The 16,172-nt window shown below is 33.3% G+C and overlaps 1 protein-coding gene across 1 annotated transcript; it reads left to right on the top strand.

Moving 5' to 3' along the window:
* Positions 1-12,487: 12,487 nt before the first annotated feature.
* Positions 12,488-14,176, top strand: LOC127149565 (uncharacterized). Its single transcript, XM_051085349.1, has 2 exons — positions 12,488-13,791; positions 13,912-14,176. Exons 1-2 carry the CDS (start codon positions 12,488-12,490, stop codon positions 14,174-14,176), a joined length of 1,569 nt encoding a protein of 522 aa, XP_050941306.1.
* Positions 14,177-16,172: the final 1,996 nt, after the last annotated feature.

Genomic DNA, 16,172 nt, shown 5'->3' with positions numbered 1-16,172 from the left:
AAATTCTATGATAATTCTCATTTTTTTTAAAAAAAATATTTAACTTCCTAAAGGATTTTGAGGTAAAAAGCATGCATATATATTTTTAGTTCTTTTCCTCTTTCACCAATACTTAGCCTTAGTAATATCCAGTAGTCTTTTACCATCAGAAGGGTCTACAAAACTTTGCTCTTCCCTTTAAGCCGTTTCTATTAATCGTGAAAAATCCACCCACTTAGACGTTGCTATTACTAGAATATGAATTTTTTGTCGAAAACCTTTCTCAAATTGTCAGCATCTATCACTCTCTAATGCAATTATGTGTTCAGCATATCGAGAGAGTTCCATATACTTCCTTTCATACTCACCCACTGATAATGAATTTGGTTTCAATCTTAAGAATTCATGTAACGCCCCAAAAATTTAGATAATTTTGGAGTCAGTTATCTTAATTTTGTTTATCTAGATTTAATTTATTGGGCGTTATTTTGAATCCATTTAATGAGAATTATTTGATTTAAGTGGGAATTAAAATTAATTAAATATTTCTTGGATGAATATTTAATTAATTAGAGGTTTTGACACGTGGTGTTTGTTGAGTTTTTATTAAATGGTAGGTTAAGAGGATTAAGTAAAGTTGTGGATTTTAGTGTTGTTGAAGTTGAATTTAATTAAATAATTATGGACGTTATTTAATTAAACCGTAGGGTGGAAAGTTTGTTGGAGATTTGATAATTATATGTATACGTGGAAATATATATATAATTATTATGTTAAAGGAAAAGATAATTATATTTGTTGAAATATAATTATTTAAGGAAAAGATAGTTGTATTTTTGAGAAAGGATATTTATTAAAGGAGAAAAAGTAAAATAATTATATTTTGGGAAAATATAATTATTTGTAAAAGAATAATTAATTACTTTGGAGAAGATAAATAATAATTAATTATTGTGGAAGATAATTAATTATTTTGGAGAAAGATAAATAATAATTAATTATTGTAGAAGATAATTAATTATTTTGGAGGAAGATAAATAATAATTAATTATTGTGGGAAATAATTAATTATTCTGTAGAAAGATAAATCTTGATTATGGAGTGGAGTTGCTATGGTTGGGTTAAGATAATTCATGTTGAAAGTTATATACATATAATTATTATGTTAAAGGAAAAGATATTTATATTTGTTAAAATATAACTGTTTAAGGAAAAGGTAATTGTATTTTGGAGAAAAGATATTTGGTAAGGGAGAAAAAGTGAAATAATTATATTTTGGGAAAATATAATTATTTGTAAAAGGATAATTATTTTGAAGAAAGATAAATAATAATTAGTTATTGTGGAAGATAATTAATTATTATGTAGAAAGATAAATATTGTTTATGGAGTGAAATTGTTATGGTTGAGTTAAGATAATTCATGTTGGAAGTTATAAGTGATTTATTGGAAAAGATTTGATTGATTAAATTAATTGAGGACTTAAGTTAATTTGAGATTTTGGAGGGAAAAGTTAGTTTTGGTGGAATTGTAATTAATTGAGTATATATATATGGATATATATATTTAATTAATAATTTGAAAAAGTGTAGTTAATTATATTATGGAATATAATTATATTTATTTGGAAAAGAAAATAATTCATGAAGAGAGAGATGATTGATTTTGATTGGACGAAAAAGATATATATTTATAAGAGAGAATAATGGTTTAAATAAATATATATTTATTGTAGATTTTGGTGAGAGAAAAATAATAATAATAAAGAAGTATTATTATTATTACTAATGGTTATAAATGCCTAAGATTTTGTGCATTTAAGGCATTTATTTAGAAAAGATAATAGGAATAAAGATATATGTATATTTTTTGGTATTATATATATATCCTAAAAGGAAAAGGAAAAGAAAATAATAATAATAAATATTATTATAATATATATATATATATATATATATATATATATATATATATATATATATATATATCCTAAAAGGAAAAGGAAAAGGAAATAATAATTATTATTATTATTGTTATTATTTGGGTCTATAAATAGATTGGAATGCTTAAGTTGAAAAGTAAAGGAAAAAGAAAAAGGTTCTTCATCTTCTTCTCTAAGATAACCCTCTGCTGTCGCCGCCTCAGTTGAAGTTAAGATTGGTCTCTTTGGAAGCTTGAGGATTTAAAGTGATGAATTTTTCATCGAGGATAAGAGGATTTTCCAACCTCCATTTGAGTAACCTTGGTAAGCTAATGAAATTAAATTAATATTTTATTAATTTAATTTTCGATCTATTTGAGGTTTCTTTAAAGGTTCAATTGGCTAAACTTTTTAAGATTTAAATCTTGGATTTTTCCCAATCAAGGTTGAATTGGTTTCAACCCTTTTTTTTTAGAAAGTTAATTAATTTGGGAGAATTTTTGGATGTTAGCCAATTGCTAATTTCATTAATTAAGATACTAAGTGTTCCTTTTATGATTAGGATCAAGTTAATTGGAGAATTTTACTGTCAACTAGGGAGTACCTTTGTTTGGCTAAAATCTCCAGGTAAGAGATTCTCCTACTAGACCTTCGAACTGAATTCAAGAGACCGCATGTAATTATGATTATGCATTGATGGTAGCTAAAATGCATAATTTGATGATAATGATTATACTGAGATTATGATGATAGTTGATGTTGATGATGATGACTGAGATTATTATGTTGATGATTGATGATGACGACTGATGTTATGTTAATGACCGGTAGTATGTTGTTGATGACTGTTGAGGATTGTTAATGCATGATATATTAATCACATGATTAAGGACGTTAAGATTAATACTCATGCCATGTTATGATGTTATGTTATGCTACATGCTATGGATAGGGTGTTCTGTTAACTTTGTCTATTAGAGTCGTACCTGCATGGGTGTCCTTCGGGATCACCACCTATTTAGGACTGTGTGGTCCGACGGGACGCCAGTCTAGCATGGATATAGATATGATTCGAGTGATTCGACGGGGTCCTCGCATCCCGATTGTCTTAGTGTTACCCCCGGGTTCACTATAGACCAGCATGTCCTAGGTGCTCCCTCGGGACACCGAAGACCAGATTTTCGTTCCTACGGGAGCGCATGTTGCACGTGTTCGGGAACGTGCCAGAGATTGGGTACCATTTTCAGGACTCTAATGGGAAGTTAACAGACACCTAGCGGGACTAGTAGTAGGTCCCTTACTGAGTATATGTTTATACTCACTCTTTCTATGTTTAACATTTCAGGCGAAGGTAAAGGTAGACGAAAGCTGGCGAGCGACAGAGAAGGATCCGTGACATGCCATATGGGGACTCAGTTTTGCTTCCGCGTTTATGTTTCAATGTTTTCATATTCCGTTTTTAATGAAAATTTAGTCTTCCCTCGTTTCAAAAAGGTGTCTCTTGTCATTGTTTCGTTTTAGTAACGACCTCAGCTTAGTATAAAGAGTTGGGTCGTTACAATTCATCTCTCCTGGCTTCACGATAAATACTGGGGTAGTACTTATCTTCAAATATTTTCCTAAATACTTCCCAGCTTATAGTGCCTGTATCTCTCCTACGAGTTTTGATCAATTTCCACCAACCTTCCACCTCCTTCTGTTGCAGAAAAGTGGCTAACTTGACCTTCCTTTCCTCTGGCCAGTCTATTACTTCAAAACATTTTTCCAATTGATTCAACCATACCTCAGCATCGGCTGGAACTATAGATCCTTCAAATACTAATGTGGCACTCAAAGGTTTTAATCTTTCCCTATGCTTCTTATCGGACCTAACTTGAACTAATCCCAGAGATTTCATAAATTTCTGGACTGTCTCTTGATAAACTTTCTTCATCATCCATCCCTGGCTATTGCTGTAAGGTACTTAACTTGACTCCACTTCTGGAATTTGGTCTTCCTCCATGTTCATGGTAGGCACTTGTGCCTTTCCTGTATTTCCCTTTTTTCTGGTGTTGTAAGGCATTTCTAAAATTCTACAATTATCATTATCTTTAAATATTTGTATGCATGATATTCTTAGCTTTATTCTTTATTCTTAGTCCAACTACCTTAACTTAGCCAACCAGTGAAACAAGAGATTACATAACTTATCTTACATTTACATTCATTAAGCTATTTACATACAGAAATATTTGGATCGTATACTTGAAACTCATTTCTTGTTTTTTCTTTTAATATATATATATATATATACATAATAACAAAAGTAACTATGTTTTTTTTTTTTTTTTTATCTACTCTTTCTTGCCTTTTACTCTGTCTACTTAAGCTTATTTTCCCTCTTGTTTACAACAACAACTCCCTCTTGAATGGATTGGATTAACCTGGGTGATACTGAACCTATTTCCACGTGACGGTCTAACTTAAATACTAAGCAATCATTCTTGAAGTGTCCCATTTGGTGGCAATAGAAACATTTGACGTCATCTAGAAAATACTTTCCCTTATGGAACTTCTGGCACTTCCTACAATGTTTCTTTCTTTCTATTCTACACGTAACTTTCCTTATTGAGGAACTTGCTCAGTGCTAGTTTCTAGCTTCTTCATTCTCATTTTTCGATAATGTCTGAAGTATTATAATTTCTTTCCAAACATTTCTTGAAATACGTCCCAGTCCTGACTTGCCTCTCTAGTTAACTTCTCTTTAACTGTATTCCACTTGTCCCTAGCTTCTTCTTGCAACATCGACTATGCTAATTTAACTTTTTCATCTTTAGGACAACCAATGATTTTATAACATGCCCTTACCCTGTTGATCTATTCTTCAACATCCGCAGGGAATATAGATCCTTTAAAAATATCGATCACCTCAAACAGTTCCAGTTTTCCACTAGGATACTTAGTTCTAGGTTCCATCAGGTTTGTGAGTGATAAAAATTCCTTTTCCTGAGTATTTTTAACATTAAGATGTAATAAAAAATTTTACTTACATAGCTTTCGACAAGATTGTGTTCTGGTTGTTGCTTACGTACTCTACTTTTATTCATTTATTTGACTTTGACTCTTTAAACTCAGCTTAAAATCGCTCACTTTCTATTCCCTAGGAACTAACTTTTGCTCTAATATCAAATTGTCAAACCCCTCTCAAATAACATACTCTCAATCTGAAAGACGACATGAAGTCAACTGACATTGTTCTCTCCTAAACGACATCAGTTGACTTGCTTTAACTTCTAACCCTTAAATAATTTGCAAGTGGAAGCCAATTAATATTTATACTAACCAAAATTGAGATGCAACCATTTAATGAAACGATTTTTATAAATCACAATAATTTTACAGAAACATTTAACATCTAAATATGCATGAAAGTCATAAAATTACCCACTTTCTCCTAATTCTAGTAAAGTGACTAAATTTATCTTAAATATTCTTTTTAATAATTAAATTTGATCTTATTGGCCTGGCAGCAGTAAGTCCAACACTCCAAGTCACACAATCTGTATCTGGAAAGTGAGAAAACATTTTGAAAGGGTAAGTAAGAAGACTTAGTGAGTGGCGATTTTATTAAACATGTTTTCATAGACAGTTTACCATAAATCTTTAGCTTTATAAATCATTTAGCAATAGAAAATCATTACATAACATTTCATAGATATTTTATAAGACATGATCCATAGCCTCAGGCAGCATTTAAACCTATTCGTCCTAAGACCGAACAATCAATAGGATACAATTTTCACCGTTATCTTCCTTCTTTAAGGGATAATAAAATACTCCTTTCCCTATGGCCCATAGTCAAAATTGATTTTTCATCCTAATTATTTAAAAAATGTTGTGAGATAATTAATATTCCTTTAGTTAATTATGAAACAAATAACAATAGAAATAGCTTAATAAACTGTAGAAGAAAAATAACACAGAGGACTTTGGTAACTCAGTTGGGTGAATGTCACCTACGTCTGTGGAGCAGATTTAGCTTAGATAAGCAATATTATTAAGATTCAACTAAGTCGAATTACAATCAATGCAATAAGGTACTTCCTTCTTATATGTATCAATTCTTGTTTAATTAAAATGACAAATAAATACATTCAGGCTCCACGTGAATTTAGGAAAGAATATTCTTAAAGACCATCCGTTGTTCCTCTTGAATTCATCATCAGATTTATATAAAGCAGAGACTTCCTTCATATTGCTTATCAAAATGTCCTTAGTGAATATGCATCACTAAGATATATTCATCAATGATCATACCTACCTTTCTCACTGTGTATAACTGGCGAACTTTCTCAGGCGAATTCTTATTCACCAATTCAAAAATAGTTCCTATGAAAAAAACAATCTTCACACCAAGTAAAACGATATCTATACATATATATATACACACACATAAATTTCAAAAAGATCTTAGTAAAAGATTCCTACTATTTTGGAAGATCTTTTTATCTTTTGAAATTCAATCCTTATTAATAATAAAAAGATTATCAATAAATCTTTTTGACAAAACTTCCAACACCATTAGTATGGAGTTAACCACATATGCACAATAGATCTCATGTAATATTCGGGCTAAGGATAAAACGTATTTGAAAACCTTTAAACATTCTTTTGTTTTCATAACCCGTAGTCATAAACATTCAATTGAACATAGTATAGTCTTGGAAAATCAGCTTATGAAACTGTTGAAGATTTTGTCAAAAATATTTTTATGGGAATATCTTTGACTAAATATCTTTGATTAATGAATTAATTGAAAGATGAGACATTCAAAGGATAAAAGATTTTCCATTATTTTAGGAATCTTGTTAATTATCTTTAGAAGAAAAGAAAATTTATACATATAATGTATATGTGTATAAATAGGTTTTTATGGTGATGATTTTTTTGTGTGTGAAATAAAAACAAAAGTTGAAGAAGATCGTTCACGTCAGAAGTTTCTCTTACAGAATAGTCTGCAGAAGCTACCAGAATCTAAAGGTATCATGATCTTATGTCTATAAGATCAGCATGTTAATCTAAGTTGAAATAGTCGATGAGTAATGTAACAGACGAGACAGTGGCATGTGTGATCACTGAGATCTTTAGAGGGATTTAAAGATGTCGTCGAAGATATTCACTCATGTGTTCAAGGGGAGCCTGAAGCCAGACATCATGAAGAAAAGTAATTCAAGGGGAGCCTATAGTCTGATGTCAAGACACATGCTATTAAGTCATATAATTGAACAGAGCTCTATATGCTGTATTGATGTATATTGACTTAAGTGAATATTAATAAAGGTTACTCATCAGAGCTGTGCGCAACTCCCCAGACGTAGGCAATATTGGCCGAACTAGGTTACCAAAGTTTCTTGTGTTATTCTTTTATGTTGTCCCTCTAACTATTACAAAAGTTATTAGCTTTAGTATTAATTGAAGATTTAATTATCTCACTATTTTTTTCAATTGGTATCAGAGTGGGTTGCTAAATCATGGAGATAATCAGAGAGGGACCATCAGCTTCTTGTCCTCCTGTATTGGATGGAAAAAATTACTCATATTGGAAGCCTCATATGATATTCTTCATTAAAACATTTGATGGAAAAGCATGGAGAGTTATTGTTGCTGATTATGAACCTCCAATGGTTATTGTGAATGGAGTCTTAGTGCCAAAACTTGAAGTTGATTGGACAGATGCTAAAGAACAAGCTTCAGTTGGAAATGCTAGAGCTACAAATGCAATTTTCAATGATGTGGATTTAAACGTGTTCAAACTTATTAACTCCTGCACTACTGTTAAAGAAGCATGGAAAATATTGGAAGTTGCATATGAAGGAACTTCTAAAATGAAGATATCTAGATTGTAGTTGATAACTTCAAAATTCGAAGCTTTGAAAATGACTGAAGATGAATCAATCTCTGAATATAACGAGAGGGTTCTGGAGATAGCTAATGATTCACTACTGCTTGGTGAAAAGATACATGAGTCTAAAATTGTTCACAAAGTGTTGCACTCTCTATCAAGAAAGTTTGACATGAAGGTCACTGCCATAGAAGAAGCCCAGGATATAACAACTTTAAAGCTTGATGACTATTTGGGTTGCTACTTACTTTTGAAATGGCTATATCAAATAGAGAAAGCAAAAATAGGTAAGGGGATTGCTTTTAAATCAGATTGCTTTTAAATCTACATATGAACAGGAAACTGCTATAAATCAAACTGATAATGAAGTTAATCAGGATGAGTCAATAGCTCTCTTAACAAAACAATTCACTAAGATGGTCAGGAAGTTCAAAAGTATGAATATTGTTGGAATAACAATTAAAACTGGAAGACACGATGGTGAGAACTCTACAAGAAAGGTTAATGATTTCTCATACAGAAGAAATAACGACTATGGTAAGCAAAATGAAGATGTAGGGAGGTTTTTTAGATGTAGAGAATGTAAGGGATTTGGTCATTATCAGGCTGAATGTCCCACGTTTCTCAGAAGACAAAAGAAAAACTATTATACTACCTTGTCTGATGAGGAATCTGATGATGCCGAAGTTGATCATGGCATGAATGCCTTCACAACATGTATTACAGAAATCAATCTTAATGATGATAGTGAGTGTTCTAATAATGATGAACATGAAGAACTAATGCTTGAAAAACTCAAAATGCTGAGGAAGGAAGACTCAGAAGCTAGAGCTATTAAAAAAGAAAGAATTCAAGATTTGATGGAAGAAAATGAACGATTGATGAGAGTCATATCATCTTTAAAAGTGAAATTGAAAGAGGTTCAAAATGAGTATCATCAGACAATTAAGTCTGTGAATATGCTAAATTCAGGTACTGACAACTTAGACTCAATCTTGAACTTAGGACAAAACGGTTCGAGTAAATATGGTCTTGGTTTTGATGCATCTATGGGGATTGCCAAGTTTACATCTGAAGTAAGATTTGTTCCTGCTTCAGTAAAAGCAATAACTGAACCAACTTGTACAACTGCGATTACCAATATACCTACTAAATCTTTCATATGAATCTGTTATTATTGTGGTCGGAAAGGTCATATTCGATCATTCTGGTATAAATTACTAAGAGATAGAAGTTATCAGCAGAAGGAAAAATTTGAAAACCATCAGAATAATTCTATATTTGCCAAATGTAACAGAAGTATAAGGGGAACTTACATGGTTTGGAGAGTGAAAACATCTGAGAATTGCAAGATTGCATTTACAACAGTTCAAACCACGAACGATGCTTGGTACTTTGACAGTGGATGTTCAAGACATATGACTGGTAATCGATCATTCTTTACTGAATTAGAAGAATGTGCCTCAGGTCATGTTACTTTTAGAGATCGAGCCAAAGGAATAATTATTGCAAAAGGAAACATTGATAAAAGTAATCTACCCTGTCTTAATGATGTTAGATATGTGGATGGATTGAAGGTAAACTTGATTATTATAAGTCAACTATGTAACCAAGGATGCAGTGTAAATTTTAACAACACTGGTTGTGTTGTTACAGACAAAAATAATCAAGTGTTTAAGAGTGGTAGACGACAAGCAGATAACTGTTATCATTGGAGTTCCAATAGCTCAAACATATGTCACTTAACTAAAGCAGATCAAACCTGGTTGTGGCATAAAAAGTTGAGGCACATTAGCTTGAGAAGCTTAGATAAAGTTATCAGAAACGAAGCTGTTGTAGGCATTCCTTCTTTAGATATCAATGGAAAATTCTTTTGTGTGACTGTCAAATTGGAAAGCAAACTAAAACTTCTTACAGAAGTCTAAAGGAATGTTATACAATTAGAGTTCTTGAACTCCTACATCTTGATCTTATAGGTCCCAAGCAAACTGAAAGTTTGGGTGGAAAGAAGTATGTTTTGTTTGTTGTGGATGATTATTCCAGATTTACTTGGGTTCGGTTCTTAAAAGGAAAATCAGATACTGTTAAAATATGTATCAGTCCATGCTTGAATTTACAATGAGAAAAGGGGCAAAAGATAATCAAGATCCGTAGTGATCATGGGAAGGAATTTAATAATGAAGATCTTAATAATTTTTACCAGTCGGAAGGAATACATCATGAATTTGCTGCTCCCATAACTCTTCAGCAAAATGGAGTAGTGGAATGAAAGAATAGAACTTTATAAGAAATGACTCGAGTTATGATACATGCAAAAAATTTACTTTTGAATTTTTTGGTCGAAGCTGTTAACACAACATGTCATATTCACAACAGGGTTACTACTCGATTTGGTACGCCAGTCACATTATATGAACTATGAAAGGGAAGGAAGCCAAATGATAAGTATTTTCATATTTTTTGAAGTACTTGTTATATTCTAGCTCATAGAGAGTATCATTGAAAATGGGATGTGAAATCTGAACAAGGAATCTTTCTTGGATACTCTCAGAATAGTCGAGCTTATAGAGTCTTTAATATTAAATGAGGAACAGTTATGGAAACAATCAATGTTGTGGTAAATGATTTTGAATCTAATATCAATCAATTTAATGTTGAGGATGATGAGACTTCTATTATACCTGATGTTACTTCTACTTTTCTTAAGGAAATACCTAAAGATGATTCTCAGCTAGATGGTACGAATATAAACTAAGAAAAAATAACTGATAAAAGTTATGGCCGATAGCCCCGTACTTGTCCCGACTGCACATGTGAAAAAGAATCATCCACCAAGTTCCATAATAGGTGATCCTTCAACTGGAATCACTACCAGAAAGAAAGAGAAAGTAGCTAACTCGAAAATGATTGCTGATTTATGTTGTATTTCAGAAATTGAACCCACATTTGTTAGGGTTGCACTCAAGGATGAAGATTGGATAAACGCCATGCAAGAACAGTTACTTTAATTTAAGCGTAACAATGTGTGGACCTTGGTTCCTAAGCCTGACAGGGCAAATATTATAGGAACTAAGTGGATTTTTAAAAATAAAAACTGATGAATCAAGGAGTGTAACAAAGAACAAAGTTCATTTGGTGGCTCAAGGTTATGCTCAGGTAGAAGGTGTTGATTTTGATGAAACTTTCGCACATGTTGCCAGACTTGAAGCGATTCGCCTTCTGCTCAAAATATCTTGTATCCAAAAATTTAAATTGTATCAAATGGATGTCAAAAGCGTCTTTCTAAATGGATACTTGAATGAGGAAGTCTATGTAGCACAACCAAAAGGGTTTGTTGATTCTAAATTTCCTCAGCGTGTTTACAAGCTCAATAAAGCTTTGTATGGGCTAAAGCTAGCTCCTAGAGCTTGGATGAACGTTTAACAATTTATCTGGGTGATGAAGGATATTCTAGAGGTGGGACTGATAAGACACTATTTATTAATAGAATCAACAGTGATCTCATTGTAGCACAAATCTATGTTGATGATATTATATTTAGGGGATTTTCCAAGGCACTTGTTGACAACTTCATTGACATAATGAAATCAGAATTTGAAATGAGCATGGTGGGAGAACTATCTTGTGTTCTGGGATTACAGATCAAACAGATAAGTGAGGGTATATTTATATCTCAAGAGAAGCAAGAACATAGTCAAAAAAATTGGTCTAGATCAGTCACAACACAAAAGGACTCCAGCGGCGACACATGTTAAAATTACTAAGGATATTAATGGTACAGCAGTAGATCACAAACTAATAGGAGCATGATTGGGAGTCTCCTATATTTAACGGCAAGCAGACCTGACATTGCCTATGCTGTTGGAATATGTGCTCGATTTTAGTCGGATCCTCGTACTTCTCATTTGACCACTGTTAAACGGATTCTCAAATATATCATGGGACAAGTGATTTTGGAATTTTGTATTCTTTTGACACGACTTCTACTTTAGTTAGATATTGTGATGCTAATTGGGTTGGTTCTCCGGATGATAGGAAAAGCACTTATGGAGGATGTTTCTTTTTAGGAAACAATCTTATCTCATGGTTCATTAAGAAATAGAATTGTGTATCATTGTCTACAGCTGAAGCTGAATATATATCGGCAGGGAGTGCTTGTACCCAGATGATTTAGATGAAAAATATGTTACAAGAGTATGGGTTCACTCAAGAAACCATGACTTTATATTGTGATAATATGAGTGCCATTGACATATCAAGAAATTTGATTCAACATAGTCGAACCAAACATATTGATATTAGGCATCATTTTATTCATGAACTTGTTGAAAATAAAGTTATTAAACTTGATCATATTCATTAGAACTTGCAATTAGCTAATATTTTCACTAAGCCTCTAGATGCAAATACGTTTGAATATTTATGCACTGGTTTAGGAGTTTGTCGCATTTAACTCCATGACCAGCTATTAAGACAGTGCTTGTTTACACATTCAGAATCATTAGGAGTGTTAGCGTCGTTTGAGGATTTAATGGTTATCTTTTCGGCATATGGAGAGTCTCTCTTGACATAATTGGGCTCTTAATTACTGATTATTTAAACGACCATTATCTTGATCGTCCCATTCATCCCAGTTGTCACAACAGTTCCATTTTTTTGGGTTTTGATCATTGTTCATTATGATAAATACTCGCAAGGGTTCCTAAATGATGCAGCCATCTGAAGATGCACCTGAGGTTACAATTTCGTCGCCTCCTATACGACAGGTGAGGGAGAGAGGACAAAGGTTCAAAAGTACTCCGCCACGAAGGCCATATTGGCTTCCATATGAAAAATCACAGGGAGAGGGCTCAAGTAGGTTGCATGAATCTGTGTTGCCTGAGTTTGTGCCTGTGGTGAGTGAGTCTTCTGTTCCTGGTTCTTCAGTCGCACATGCACCTCTAGTTCCTGAGACTACTGTGTCAGATATGGATTCGGATGATTGGGATGATGTTCCTCTAGCTCGATTATTGAAGAGGACTTTAATTCTAGATGTTTCAAATAAGCTTCATGTTGATTCCCTTAGTTCCATTCATTCACAGGAAAGTTCGTCAACTGAAGGAGTATTTATTCCTACTCCTGGTATTCCCCCAGCATCTAATGTTCAATCTGGGCCGTTAGCTTGTTCCCCTCCTTCATCGCCACTTCCATTTGCTTCGGTTGATGCTGATGAATCTGTTCCTGACGATGTTCTTAGTGATATTTCTGCTGCACTTGTGGGGCAAACTGATGTTCAAAGTAATGAGGATGAGGTTGAACCTCCACACCCTGATATATGCACTGAAGAAGTTTCTACCAATGATGATAACAATTCTACTGTTCCACCTACTTCTTCTGATATCCCCGTTGCACCTAAGCCAGCAAAGAGGAAATCTCAACAAAATAGGCGTAATATAACTACCAAAACAGGTAGAAAAAAGATTCCTCCGAATATTCCTTCTGTCCCCATTGATGGAATATCCTTTCATCACGAGGAGAGTGTGCAACATTGGAAGTTCGTGGTGCAGCGAAGGATAGTAGGTGAGGTAAATGTTTCTGACAAACATCAATCTTGCATGAGTATTATGGACCTTATTGAAAGGGCTGGTTTAGCAAAAACTATTTTGAGCGCCGGTCCATTTTATCCCCAACTTATTAGAGAGTTTGTAGTTAATTTGCCTAATGAATTGAATGATCCAAGTAGCCCGGATTATCAGACAATTCGTATTTGGGGGTTCAAATTTGTGATTTCTCCTATTGTGATTAACGGGTTTCTAGGAAATGTTATTGATGTTGATTGTTCTCCATCGTCTCCTTCCACTGATATTCTGGCTTCTGTCTTATCTAGTGGGACTTTGTCTACATGGCCTGTCAATGGAATTCCTGTAGTTGCTCTCAGCATCAAATATGTCATCTTGCATAAGATTGACATTGCTAATTGGTTCCCCTCTTCTCATGCCTCCAGTGTATCTGTTGCCTTTGGAACATTTTTGTATCAAATATGTAATGATAATAAGGTGGATACAAGTGTATTTATTTACAATCAGCTGTTACGTCATGTTGGCTCATTTGGGGTCAAGATTCTAATTGCTCTTCCGTGATTCTTCTCAAGCCTGCTACTTCACTTAAATGGGGTTGTGCTCACTGCAATTGATGTTCCTGGACCTGACCCTAAAACATTAGCCCTTAGCTACAGACTCTTTCAGGGTAGTCAGGTGCCTGATATTGATCATGATGTGCATCCATCTCGTGGCCCGCACATTTTCGATACTAGTGACTGGGATGAGTCTGTTAAAGGTTTCTTTGTTGATCGTGAGTTAGCTGCCCGCATTGTTAATGCTCTTACTGCTGAATCTCTCCATCAATCTATTGTCTAAACAACGGTTGGAGATTGACGCTCTCATTCGTCACTTGAAGACTCTTGCCTCATCTACTAGTCGTAGAGAGCCAACTACTGATTGATGTAATATTTTTTCTGGTTCAAAGGGGGAGTGGGTGCTGGGTGCAGGGTGCTGCCACTGATGTTAGGTTGGTTTGTTGTTCTTTTGATGATTTGTTGTTTTTGGTGACAAAAGTAGTTAATTAAATCTTCTATCCTCTATTATGTGAAGTTTTTTTTTAAATGAATGAATCCGTTTCATTAGGTGCTGAAGTTTGTGGTATGTGACACATTGATTAAGTATTGACTGATTTTGACTTGTTATCATCTGTTAGTCTCAACAGTTGATTATGTGGAAGTATTATGTTGAACAAGAAAAGAAATTCCTTTTAGACAAAAGGGGGAGTTTGTTGAAGATTTTGTCTAAAAGATTTTTATGGGAATATCTTTGACTAAATATCTTCCATTAATGAATTAATTAAAAGATGAGATATATCTTTGGTTAATGAATTAATTAAAAGATGAGATGTTCAAAGGATAAAAGATTTTCCATTATTTTGGGAATCTTGTTAATTATTTTTAAAAGAAAAGAAGATTTATACATATAATATTTATGTGTATAAATAGGTTTTTACAGTGATGATTTTTTTTTGTGTGAAAAAAAATAGAAGTTAAAGAAGATCGTTCACGTTAGAAATTTCTCTTAGAGAATAGTTTGCAGAAGCTACCAGAATCTAAAGGTATCATGATCTTATGTCTATAAGATCAACATGTTGATCTAAGTTGAAATAATTGATGAGTAACGTAATAGACGAGATAATGGTATGTGTGATCACTGAGATCTTTAGAGGGATTTAAAGAGGTCGTCGAAGATATTCACTCATGTGTTTAGGGGGAGCCTAAAGCCAAACATCATGAAGAAAAGTAATTTAGGGGGAGCCTAAAGTCTGATATCAAGACACATGCTATTAAGTCATATAATTGAACAGATCTCTATATGTTGTATTGATGTATATTGACTTAAGTGAATATTAATAAAGATTACTCATCAGGGTTGTGCCAGCTCCCCAAATGTAGGCAATATTGGCGTAACTGGGTTACCAAAGTTTCTTGTGTTATTCTCTTATGCTGTCCCTCTAGCTATTATAAAAGTTGTTTAGCTTTAGTATTAACTGAAGATTTAATTATCTAACTGTTTTTTCAGAAACATTTAAGTTTTTGCAAACTCAGTACAAAGTAGTGATTTAAATATTTTTCTTCAAATATGCTTTGAACAATAGCTTATAAATCATGTTATATGAAACATTATAAAAAACATTTTGTCACTCATAACACTTAATTTTAGATCTTGGTTTGGAATTTTCACCAAATTTTCTTTGACCTGAAAAATTTATATTTAAGTTGTAGTTAATCCCTTGACCATGAAAATAACCAAGAATTTCTCAAAAATTCAAAAATTAGTAAGACAGCCTAAAAATAACCCAAAATGGCATGCTAGCATATAGTGGCAGGGCGACAGGGGCTTGGTGTGTGGGCATGGCCTTGGTAGGCCTTGTCGCGTGCTAACCTCACAATAAGGTTTCATATGCATCTTGGCTAAGTGCCTTGAGTGCTTCAAGGTAGTGTGCCTTGTGCGCGTTGTCATACGCGTGCAAACCTCTAGCCGCATGGCCATGCGTGCAACTTAAACGCGTTCTTGTCGTCGGCTGTGCTATCGCTGTGCCACATGCCCTTCAAAACATAAAATGACCTCCATACCTTTCTTACACGTGTATGACAAATCCTTCCGTGCATTAATTCTCGACCACTCAATCCTTGACTAAAAACTGTGAAATTTTCAGAATTGGACAATCAATTTTCAACACCTATAATTTTTGATCCATACCTTAAAATGGGAAACTTTCGTCTACAAACTTTCTTAGAATTTCCTTAACATTTCTCACCTTAAATTGTTAGATTAAAACTTCAAATGATGCATTATAAGGACTCTGAGA

The sequence above is a fragment of the Cucumis melo genome, chromosome 5 (assembly GCF_025177605.1).
Source record: "Cucumis melo cultivar AY chromosome 5, USDA_Cmelo_AY_1.0, whole genome shotgun sequence".
Taxonomy (NCBI): domain Eukaryota; kingdom Viridiplantae; phylum Streptophyta; class Magnoliopsida; order Cucurbitales; family Cucurbitaceae; genus Cucumis; species Cucumis melo.
This window is presented reverse-complemented; position numbering and strand designations above follow the sequence as displayed.

Bases quoted from the DNA above. Each gene is read 5' to 3' on its own strand.
- LOC127149565 (XM_051085349.1), top strand. From the start codon at position 12,488: ATGATGCAGCCATCTGAAGATGCACCTGAGGTTACAATTTCGTCGCCT. The intron at 13,792-13,911 runs GTATCAAATATG...ATTCTTCTCAAG, and splicing joins GTTGCCTTTGGAACATTTTT to CCTGCTACTTCACTTAAATG.